This window comes from Neophocaena asiaeorientalis, unplaced genomic scaffold (genome assembly GCF_003031525.2).
Source record: "Neophocaena asiaeorientalis asiaeorientalis breed wild unplaced genomic scaffold, Neophocaena_asiaeorientalis_V1.1 scaffold450, whole genome shotgun sequence".
Taxonomy (NCBI): Eukaryota; Metazoa; Chordata; class Mammalia; order Artiodactyla; family Phocoenidae; genus Neophocaena; species Neophocaena asiaeorientalis.
In genome coordinates this window covers 3,056,469-3,069,020 of record NW_020175674.1, presented here as the reverse complement: position 1 = coordinate 3,069,020, position 12,552 = coordinate 3,056,469, and the positions used below count along the sequence as shown (strand labels likewise).

The 12,552-nt window shown below is 39.5% G+C and overlaps 1 protein-coding gene across 1 annotated transcript in view; it reads left to right on the top strand.

The window, feature by feature from the left end:
* Positions 1–8,739, top strand: part of RIMS1 (regulating synaptic membrane exocytosis 1) — a 395,670-nt gene extending 386,931 nt beyond the window's left edge. The window contains 4 exon segments of the mRNA XM_024731859.1: positions 2,311–2,423; positions 6,280–6,381; positions 7,127–7,266; positions 8,521–8,739. Of these exon segments, the coding sequence (XP_024587627.1) occupies positions 2,311–2,423; positions 6,280–6,381; positions 7,127–7,266; positions 8,521–8,739 (574 nt within the window).
* Positions 8,740–12,552: the final 3,813 nt, after the last annotated feature.

Here is a 12,552-nt window from a genome sequence, read left to right as displayed (position 1 = left end):
ACACACAGACCTCTCTCTCTAAAACACACACACACACACACACACACACACACACACACACACACACACACGCACACACACACACACATGGACACGGACACACCTCTGCACCTGGTCACACAGACATTTCAAAGGGATGAAGAAATGGGCGGGTGAACGTGAATAAACTGACCATGACCGGATGTTTATTGTAGAAATGCCACATTGAATGGATTCTTTCATATGGGAAATTCATTGTCTGGCCCAGCTACCAAAATCTGAATTAAAACTTAGAGGTGTGGAACTGATTGCCCGTATTCCTACTTTTCTCCAAACTGTTTTGGGCTCTAAGTTGTTGTCAAGTCTAACGTTCTCATAATAGCAATTTCAAGCTTCTTGTTTTTAAAACATCACAAATTCATTTTTACCTTAGGAAAAAAAGCCCAGGAGCTATCTGCTTTCTGATTAAAGAATTTTACTTAATCCTGAAATTAATTAATTTTGAAAAAATATAACTAGATTTTTGTTTTGGTTACTTGACATGATTTTTACCATTTCATCTAGATCTTGCACAAAACCTGCATTTTCCTATGCTTGAGAATTTTTCTGGTAAAATTGAACTTTTACTAAGGTGATAGATAACAAGTAATTAGTATCCTACAGTGGGTTACTTGGGGATTGACCATGTACAAGTTTTCCGTAATTATTTATTACCATTCAGATATCTTTTACCAATTAGTATGAACGATTTATTTTACTGGCATTTTTCTATTCTGTTCAGAAAACGAAGTACATTCTGCCAAGTTAATGTTCATGCTAGGCTTTCCCATTCCTAAAACTAGTGAATCCCTTTATTTGCTCCAATGAGTGATATACATCCTCCCAGCAAGATACAGCCAAGAACAAAAATCAGCAGGCATGATGTTATGTAGTTAAACTTGCTGACAAAGTACCAATATTTGCTGAAGTATTATGAAGCAATCTACAACTAGAAAACTAGAGACACTATTTTCGGATATAAAAGTTAACGAATCTAGATTGGGATTGGCATATACACACTACTGTATATGCAATAGATAACTAAGAAGGACCTACTGTCTAGCACAGGGAACTCTACTCAATACTCTGTAATGGCCTGCATGGGAAAAGAATCTAAAAAAGAGTGGATATACGTGTATGTATAACTGATCCACTTTGCTGTACACCTGAAACTAACACAACATTGTAAATCAACTCTACTCCAATAAAAATTTTTAAAAAGTAAAAATTAACAAACCTAATAATATTTACCATGAATAAGCCACTTAACCTCTCATAGATTTATTTTATAGTCTCCAGATGGGATAATAATTAATACCCTAATTCCTTTGATTGTGAAGAAATAATGTGTGTGAAAGCACACTGGAAACAATCAATCCTTATAGAAACCTGTTTATTCAAAAGAATACTTATTGAAATCCAACTGTGTAACAAGCCTGGTTCTTGTTACCCAGGAGATGTCAGTAAACAAGAGCACAGTCACTGCTCTGGGAGAGCCTGTAGCCTGGGGCTCCAAGCAGTCCTGGTGTTGTGAGAAATAGACCTACGTTAACCAATTCATTTCCATTTGAATTAAATAAAAATCTCAGGTAATATGAAATTTTAATTCTTTCAAAAACGAAGAAATTAAACATTTTGATTTGTAAATAAGAATTTGTACTATGCTATATTTATTCAAGAAATTATTAGCCATTTCTTAACGTTTAGCATTAATGTTACTTAATGCTCATGAGCAATTATTTATGTATTAGTTCATGACATAAAATTTTGCACCTTGTATCTTACGTCAGTGATACATTTACGTAGGGATTTGTATTTGTAAAGTGTGCAGAAAAATTACTACATTAAAAACTGTAACTGAGCTCTCCTGAACAGAACATCAGGTCTTTTTTTAAACTTTTTATTTTTTATTGGAGTATAGTTGATTAACAATGTTGTGTTAGTTTCAGGTGAACTTAGGGAGGGAGGCAGGGGAGGGATAACTGGTAGTTTGGGATTGACATGTACACACTGCTATATTTAAAATGGATAACTAACAAGGACCTACTGTATAGCACAGGGAACTCTGCTCAATACTATGTAACAACATCAGGTCTTAAATTGATAGTTTAGACCTTTTTGCAATCAGTGCTGGGCTTCGTGGGCTTGGTTCAGAGGAAATGCAAAGAATCAGTAAGTAAACCGATTGCCTAAGTACTGTTTGATTCATGACCAGAACTCGTCATCTAATGGAAACTAATGAAAAGAATTCTAGAAGATCTAATGTCTTGATTTTTGTCCTTTTGGTAATAGCTTAATATTTCCTGGAGTGAGACTAGGAGCGGATAGTCAATTCAGTGATTTTCTCGATGGACTGGGACCCGCCCAGCTTGTTGGCCGCCAAACCCTCGCCACCCCTGCAATGGGTAAGAATAATTTTTTTCTGTAGTTAAACTGATGTTTCATGCTTGATAAGATCATCTAAAGTAGCATAATAAAAAAATTATAATAATATAATAAAGTAGCATAATAGTAATACAAGAGAGAAGCAACATTTTAGCTCAGGTGTTGCTGGTTTCAAATGACTATTCTAATTTCTAATGCATTTTTCTAACTTGAGATATGCAAATGAATAAAGTTAGTCATTAATCTCTGAATTATCAAAATTCTGTTAAGACAGAGAGTCTATAGTAAGTCCAAATGTAGGAGAAGGGTAGAATTTTATAGCACGGAAAAAATGATGGATTATTCAATCAAGGAGATTGGCATAAGTGTCTAGCTATGCAAAAAAATATTAATGAAATTACCTCCCTACTTCAGAACTTAAAAAAAATAATGCTTGGGGGGCTTCCCTGGTGGCACGGTGGTTGAGAATCTGCCTGCCAGTGCAGGGGACACAGGTTCGAGCCCTGGTCCGGGAAGATTCCACATGCCGCAGAGCAGCTAAGCCCATGCGCCACAACTACTGAGCCTGCGCTCTAGAGCCCGCAAGCCACAACTACCGAAGCCCGCACGCCTACAGCCCGTGCTCTGCAACAAGAGAAGCCACCGCAATGAGAAGCCCGCGCACCGCAACGAGGAGTAGCCCCTGCTCGCTGCAACTAGAGAAAGCCCGCACGCAGCAACGAAGACCCAACGCAGCCTAAAACAAATTAATTGATTTTTTTTTAAATTTGGACTCAATTGTAAAGGAGAAACGGGGTGTAGAAAGACACTGGAAAATACTGAAATCGCTTAAATTAATGTTTCTATACTCTTGGAGTGGGAAAGAACTTCCAGACCAAAGCCAGATAAACGTCTACTAGCAAAATATGCCATATGTAAAGTTTAAAAAGACGATAAATGGAGAAAATTGTATGCAACATGTGAAATAGGTATTTCCTGAAGAACATGAGATTCCAGCTTGAAAGAACCCGTAGAGTAGTCAGCAAAACGCATGAGAATAGGTCAACACAAAGACATCATCGTGAGATTTTACAGCACCAGAGGTTGATAGAACACCCCACAAGTTTCCTAAGAGGAAAAATAATTTTATGCAGACTATCAAAACTCTGCTTCTCATTAGACTCTTCAATAATAATACTGGGGGCTTCCCTGGTGGCGCAGTGGTTGAGAGTCCACCTGCTGATGCAGGGGGACACGGTTCGTGCCCCGGTCCGGGAAGATCCCACATGCCGTGGAGCGGCTGGGCCCGTGAGCCATGGCCGCTGAGCCTGCGCGTCCGGAGCTTGTGCTCCGCAACGGGAGAGGTCGCAACAGTGAGAGGCCCGCGTACCGCAAAAAAAATAATAATAATAATAATAATACTGGAATCCAGAAGATGAGCATGGCCTTCGAAATTCTGAGTAACAATTGATTTCCAATGAAGACTAAAATTGCCAGTCAAATCACCAAGTAAGTATGAGGCTAGAATAAATACATATTCAGACAGGAATGGTCTCAAAACATTTTCCTTATACCCAACATTGCTCGGAAAGCTATTGGAGGATATACTTCAACAAAATGAACTAAGTGAATGTACAAATTGTGAACTAAAAAAGAGGAATATGACATCCAGTAAATAAATGCTTCCGCACAAGAGAGCAATGGGTGGGATACCCAGGACGGTAGTGAAGGAAAATGTAATAAAACAGCTGCAACGGGCTTTATAAGCAACCTGTCCAAGCTGTATCGATAGCATGTCAGATTCATAAGACAAAATCTATAGAACACCTGATATACTTGATTTTATGGAAGAGATAAACAACCAGGAGAGAGTAAGGGGTTGAATCAGTGATACATCCATAAAAATGTCAGCAAGGGCTTTTTAAAAGACACTTAGTGGGTGTAGGAAAGAAGAGAGTCTAAGAAATGAGAAGTAATCATGGTACTCCAGTTCACTCGGCTACAAATAATGTTGCCTAATCGTAATATAAATATTAATATTGGGAGAAGAAGATGACAGAAAATGTCAAGTATATGGTGGGGGTAGGAAGCAGTGAGAGAGAGCAAAATTGGGGGTCAATAATGATATCTAAAACTGAAGAAAAAAGGAAAATATATGTACGGTATTTAGAGATAGGGATGCAAATGCCAAAAAGTAAAAAATAAATCAGTTAAAATACTGAGAATTTTGAAAACAGTGACCTTTGGAAGGCAAGAGGTTGAGAGAAAGGCCGGGAATATTTTATACTAATAACAAGTCTTAGAGAACAGTTTGACTCTTTAAACTATGTGTGTATGTGATTAAAACAAAAACAAAAACCCAAGAATCCAGGAGCTAAGGTCTGAAACAGAATTATTATAAACAGTAAACGATAAGCTAATAAACAATTCAGAACCACAACATTGATCAATGGACCAGGCAAGTAAAAGGAGTTCACAACCGAGAAAGTACAGATGATCCAACCAACTAAAAACAACTTAGAGGGCTTCCCTGGTGGCGCAGTCATTGAGAGTCCACCTGCCAATGCAGCAGACGCGGGTTCGTGCCCTGGTCCGGGAAGATCCCACATGCCGCGGAGCGGCTGGGCCCGTGAGCCATGGCCGCTGAGCCTGCGCGTCCGGAGCTTGTGCTCCGCAACGGGAGAGGCCACAACAGTGAGAGGCCCGCGCAAAAAAACAAAAACAAAAAAAGCAACAACTTAGAAATAATTATATTTAATGTTTTCGGGGATAAAGTATCGTATCGTTCAGAAAAAGTTGAGCATCTTATAAAAATAGGTAAAGGACATAAACAGGCAATACAAAAGAAGGAATAAAAATTGAAAATATTTAGAAATATGTTCAACCTCCCTAATAATCAAAGAAATTCTACTTATAACTTTTTGAATGTCAGATTGGCAAAAACTAGGCATGTTGCTCATAACAGTATTAGTGGGCTGTGGGAAATGGGAAAGACAGATTCTTCTGGTCACAGTACAAACTGGCACAACCTTTCTAAAGGATGTTGGCAATATACGTGGCATTTTTAAATGTCCATTCAATTAGACCTAACAATTTAAAATCTGGGAATTTATGCTCAAGAAATAATTGACCAAGGGTGCAAAAATTCTTTATAAAGCTGTTCATTCTAATGCTGTTTATGATGACAGCAATGTAGATAACCTGTATTTCCATCCAGAGGGATCTGGTTAAATAGGTAATGACATGCCCATTCAGTGGTTCATACAGTCAATAACTTGAGGATATATGGTCATGGTGGATAGATAGATAGATAGATACATAGATACATAGATGCATAGATAGATACATAGATACACGTATAGTTAGAGAGACAGAGATGGATAGATTGATACATAGATATAGTGATAGAGAGGTAAGGAAAGAAGGAAGGAAGGGAGGGAGGGAGGGAGGGAGGGAGGAAAGGAAGGGAAGAAGGAGGAAAGAATGAATAAACTTGTGAAATTGCTAGGATATTTACCAAAATATTAATGGAGGTTTTCTCTAGATAATGGAAACACAGATAATTGTACTTTTTATTAAGAAGTATTATATAATAGATGACATAAAGGATAAGAAATCTTTATTAGAGTACAAGAATCACTTAAATACTTCAGTATTGTTGCAGTTAAGTAATTTGTAAACCAGTATGAGACTCCCGTAAGTTAGATTAGCACCAGAAAAATGAAGAGAAACGTTTCAAAACCTGATTTGGAGGTAGGGAAAGAAAATGGTATGGGGGAGCTCAAAATATTAGTTATTTATGAAGATCATGAAATTTGGAGTCTCTTATGGACCTCTATTTTTTTAACTGCATGTAACTGCAAAGAAGCTGAAACATTTTGCTTCCTCCACTCACAGGTGATATACAAATTGGAATGGAGGATAAAAAAGGCCAATTAGAAGTTGAAGTGATTAGAGCACGAAGCCTCACGCAAAAGCCTGGTTCCAAATCCACACCTGGTAAGGAGAGGTGTTGCTGTTTGGACAAGAGAGTCTTACATGGGCAAAAACTCAAAACATTTGCTGCATTTGAATTTCACATGCTCTATTTTTTCATTATCTGATTGATTAACAAGGCAGCTTTTCTATGTTCTTTCATTGTGGATCAAAGAAAAGCGGATCTCCGGAGCCTGTGCTCCGCGGCGGGAGGGGCCACAGCGGTGAGAGGCCCGCGTACCGCAAAAAAAAAAAAAAAAAAGGAACAACAAAGAAAAGCAGATCATAAAAGTGGATCTGGGTTTTCCTTGCACAGTTACTCTGTCAGGAAATATTAGGAAGAGTCTTGTATTAAGACAAAGTTTAGTTATGATGGCTTCTTAGCTGTGTCAGTTATTTTTTTTTCTGCCCATTTATAAATGCGGGATAAAAATTCAGTTCTAATCACAAAAAGGATGAGCTTTTAGATATAAAATGTGCTTTAAGATATAAACCTCTTTTGTATTGCCAGCCATAAACCAAGTCAGTCAGAATCTTAGGATAACTGCATTTACTGCATGCATTTACTTCAAAAGAGGAAAATGGCGTTAGTGGTAACATATGGGTTTTAAGGGATAGAATTTATGGAACACTGAAAATTTTAAATGGTTTAAATAATCAATGGGAAACTTTCAACAAGCATCTCTATTTGTCTAAGGAAGCATTCTCTAATAAAAACAATTTAACTTGAAGGATTAACTTCTTATCTGTTAATGTTACCTTTGTTCAGCTCCATACGTCAAAGTGTATCTTTTGGAGAACGGGGCCTGCATAGCCAAAAAGAAGACAAGAATTGCACGAAAGACCCTTGACCCATTGTATCAACAGTCCCTGGTTTTTGACGAAAGTCCACAGGGTAAAGTCCTTCAGGTCAGTCATAGCTGGTTTGACTTTTTGCACTGTAACAGGCCCATTATCCATATCAACATTGAAGAGCTGGTCCAACAGGAAGAGAATAAAGTCCAAATTGTTCATTTACAATATAAGTAATATATACTATCAAAATATCTTTTGGTTCTAATGGAAAACAAGATTTTAACTTTCACTCTCCTTTTCTTCCTTCTCTCCATCCTCTCCTTTTACTTCTGCTCTATTTCCCATCCATTTCCTCTCCTAGGTAGATAGATAAATAGATGATAGATAGATAGATAGATAATTGATAGATAGATAATCAGGACAACCAATGCCAATACTAGTTTATTGAGCGAGACATGGGATTCAAAGAGGAAGAAAGGAAAGGACCAGAAAACATTCAGGACGGGTTGAATGTCAGGTGCCTTGTTAGGTGCTTCCTTTTCTAAATGTTTTGACTCCAATTATTCCCATTTTAAAGATTATGTCTGAGGGTCACAGAGATTAAATAACTTGGCAAGGTTACTCAGTAAATTGAAAAGGGAAGATTCACCATCCCTGCCTGTGTAAAGCAGTTGAGTGAGTTCATTTGGGAACCTCCACTGGGGATTAAAGGGTTGGAAACAGAACCTGGAGCAAGTGTAATGGAAATCATCCCTGACACCAAAAGGAGACAGAAGGTGGTAATCGTCAGTGAGATCACTGACTTATTAACCTTCTGATCAAGTCAGAATTGTCAGGCAAGTCCTCAAGGGCACCAGCTTACAATTACTGTTCAACTTGCCCCTTCACTAACAAGTCCATAATATAAAAGAAATTTAATGAATATCCTCATCCTTTGCTCATACTCCACCATCCACGCACGCCATGGTACAGGGAGTTGGGTTGTTTCGCCCTCCTAGCTTGCACACATTTTCATTTGTATATCTCTGTGACCCTGCACTTTGCTTACTAGATCGTAGTTGCTAAAGACGGTTTTGAATTTATATATACATAAACTTGTGTATTTATTTTTAACATGGTTTACGTAGACAACACCCTCATTGACCAGGGAAACGTGATTTGCGTTCCGTCACATCTAAAACTCCTGGTGAAGTGTCTCTCGGAGTACCTGAAGGATAGTACCTTTTTATTACTATACCTCCTTGGTCTTAGTTATATTCACTTCCCCCGCTTCCCTCACTGGCTCACTTTTACAGAATAGTTTGCTTTAAACTGTTCACACATGAAGGAGAGAAGCTCGGGCTTTACTGCAGTTGTCTGTCTCTGCAGGTGATTGTCTGGGGAGACTACGGCAGGATGGATCACAAATGCTTTATGGGCGTGGCCCAGATCTTGTTGGAGGAACTGGATCTTTCCAGCATGGTCATCGGCTGGTACAAGCTGTTCCCCCCGTCATCACTGGTTGAACCCACGCTCACCCCCCTGACCCGCCGGGCTTCCCAATCATCTCTGGAAAGTTCCACCGGCCCCCCCTGCATCCGGTCCTAATGAACTCACACCAGTAAGACTCTACCTTCAGGATAATAATCTGAACCAAGATATTTCATGATCGAAAGAATGGTTGGAGACAGACAATCAACTTGTGTTTTGCTGGTAGTCGTGTTTCAATAATACGTCCCTATCGTTGTTTAAAACCTGGCTTCACATGACAGAACAAGGCAGTTATCAAATACAGGAAGTCAATGTGCTAGTGAGAATCACTGATGCTTCTGACAAATGAGAGAGGGGAAACTGCAAATTCACACACACACACACACATCCCAAATTGAACTGGAAACTCTCACTCTGTGAAAAGCTGTATTGTACCGGTTTTTTGCACAAACCACAAGCAGTGTTATTTCCCTGGGGTTGACAAGTTTTGTTTATTTGTGTATCATTTGTTGATTTCGTTTTCTTGATTTGTTTCGGTTTGGTTTTCACTGTATTTGTTATTTCCACTCGTGTTTGGCTGTGTCGTGACAGACAGGCCTAGTGATATTTACAGAGACCCTTCCTTTCTTTTTCCAAAAGCACCAAAAAAAAGGGCTGAAGCAGTCTCTGTAGCATCTCCTCAGAGTGTGTACAACAAGACAAGATGAGGTCAATGCAGGGTTTCACTAGCTTTCGCTTTATAATCCTTCAAGGTTTTATGTGTAGAAACCCAGAAAACAAAACGTTATCTTCCAAAAACAGACAACCACAGCATCACTTTTTTTGAATGAAGCGCATATCTGTTTGCATTCTAAAACCTTAGTTTATGTTTTCCACTGTTTTGCATGGAATACTTTTACAGAATCGAGTCTGCAGCTAGTGCTAGGAGCTAAACTAACAGCATCAGGGTACCTTGGAAACACTCCTGGTAATGCCATTTCCTTCCTGACATCCAAAAAAAAAAAAAAAGACAAGTATATGCTCATGTATACAAACCATATGTTTGACTTCCCAAAATGGTGACTAGAAATGGACTTGAGCCTCAGACACTTTGAGCAATGCCTGGGCTCCTCAGCCATGTCTCAGTGTAGACACACCACCTGTCCCGGAAAGAGCATGGTATGGGCTAATATTCCACTGGAAATTCCAGTCAAAATATTCTGCACTAAACGAATGTTTTTTATCCAATTTTAATTTACATTTCTTTGAGATCGATGCAAGCACAAAGCTTGATTTTTTTAATGCAAAGTATCTTACTTTTGGGGGGGGGCGGGAAATGAAACAAAGTCCAATTTCAATTTGCATTTTCTTCATCTGAGTTTTTCTCGGCCTTGAATTCCCTTGTGACCTTCTGTATATGTGCTACCAACTGCAGGTTCTGCAGGTGCGTTGAGATCTTCTCCCTCCTTTTATGGGTCCCTCCACTTTTGTGATTTCACAGATAGAGCAGCATGACTTGGAACTGTTCAAAGCTGCATGCACGTTTTGTAAAAAAAAAAAAAGAAAAGAAAGAAAGAAAAAGTGAAGAAAAGAAACAAAAGGTTATTTAATAATGTATGTTAGTTCCACATAGGCCAGCTTGTATGTTGCATGTACTTGTACAGTTTGCTTGTTAATTACTCTACTGAAATAACCAAGAAATCTAAGCCATCCATTTTTTGTTATAGACATTTTACAGGTTTCAGCCAGACTCAGTATGTGAGTCGGGAGTGAAATGTCTATAGATGGACTTTATTTTTTACCCTCTGGAAAACGTGATGTAGTATGGACCAAATTCCTTCTAATAAATATTTTGGTGTAGACTCCTCCTGTGGGGCTGTAACACATGTAGACACTGTGTACACATAGATTTTAATCCATAGACATACTGCCTGCACCAAGTGAATTATTTATTATTTACACACGCCAGAACGACCTGCCCATCGTTCCCAGGGCACAGATTGACCACTGGTCACCATGCTGAGCAGGAAGGACTGAAGCATTGGTGTACTTCTACTAGATTCCGTTCTGTCTTAGTGGCCAACAATCAACTGATTCTAATTGGGTAGTATCTTTCTATTTTGACCACTTGTCTTAACACTCCCCTGTGCTTTTAAATGAACTTCCAACTCATGTATGTAAACATGTTTAATAAAATTTACTTTTCATGTCAGTCGGCAGCCACCTGTGTTCTGTGTTTTGCCAGATATTCATTGTGGGTTCTACGGGGCAAGACGGGGAGCCAGATCGCAGGAAGGGAGGTGGGGTTTGTCATCTGCTGGGGGCACTTGACTTGTCACCACACCATTTGTGTCTTAATCTCCGGCTCAATGGGTACTTTGCATCACGTACAAGTTTTCACTTTGTCAGCTTGTCTAAGTGAGCACATGACTATACTTCTGAAAAGTGGCATTATTAAAAACAATAAATCTCAATAAGAATCAAATGGAAGGTTGCTTTTCTGCTGCTGTTTAAGTGCGCTGTTGTCCAATTGCCAAATCATTTCAAGTACGATGCAACACGTCAAAAGCATTAATTCCTGCATCTCTCGTGGAAGCGTCTGGTTCCTCTTTCCGTCGGTTCCATCTGGACCCCTGACCGCTTTGTAGAACTTTGCCTTAGAGTTGGTCAGCTTAACCAGCCAAGCAATCCATTAAATCGTCTTCAACGGAATCTTAGGGAAAAAAATATCTTCAAAGATAACAGGTGAGTCTCCAGAAGTAATATGTTAAAGAAAAATTATTGACTTTCTTAATTTAATTTCATGATATTTTCTTTTCTTCCCCCAAAATGTGTTCCTATATGATGCTAAACCTGGCCTCCGTATACCTACACCTAATTAAATCTCAGAGACAGAGTTTTGAGTGAAAGAGGAAAGAATAGCTTTATTGCTTTGCCAGGCAAAGGGGGCCACAGTGTGCTAATGCCCTCAAAACTGTGTGTCCTGCCCTGGAGTGGGTAGTGAGTGCTCAAGGAGTAGGGCGTGGTCAGTTCACGGACATTCTTTTGATTGGTTGGTGGTGAGGTAATTGGGAGTCGGCATCATTAACCTTCTGGTTCCAACTGGTCTGGGGTCTAGGTGCTTATGGGCAGGGTACAGTTAACTTGTCCCATCTGTTGGGGGTTTTGGTATCTGCAAAACAGCCCAAAGACATTGTTATGTGTATCCCTTGAGGGGAACCAGGACCCTGCCCTAAGGCTGCACTATTGTTTCCTGACCGCTCCTCCCTTGTCTCTGCATCCCCTCCCTTCCCTGATTAGCAACTGTTTGAACCTGCCCATTGGAACTCAGGGAAGGTTCTGGAGGCTGAGTGAAGCCTATTTCCTGTAATCAAGAAATGGCGGACACAGGAAGGCTTGTGTGCCCGGAAAGGCTTTTGTGCCTAGGGTCCTACTCAGTCTCATATATTTCATCACCATCACCATCACCCTCACAACACTTGGTGCTCACTGATTTCATGTTGCATTCCTGTAAAATAACTGTTGTGATCTAGTCGACACATTCTAGGAGACCTTAAGTTTTTATAGACCACACAGGCTTTAACTTTGTAAAGCAGGGTAAACACAACTAGATCAAAATCAAATTTGAGGCAATCAGCTGTTTAAAGTTTTTTAAACAGTTGACTGAATTTTACCCTATCAAGTCCACCATTTGTTTGGTCTAAAAGTCGTGGAATTATCTGTGAGGCTGGGTCAACAGGAGACAAAAACAGCTTATCAGTTCATTGTACAACACACTGTCAGAGTGGAGCTGTTTAACGCACCAGCAGTCAGACGACGCAGGCTGAAGGCAGCTGAAGGTGGCTCGAGAATTCTTCTGTCTAGACAAGCACAGAAGCAGAAACCGCTCTTCACATCACACAGGTTTGCACAGCGTTATGATTTCAGGGCCCGCAGGATGGAGAGGAAGTA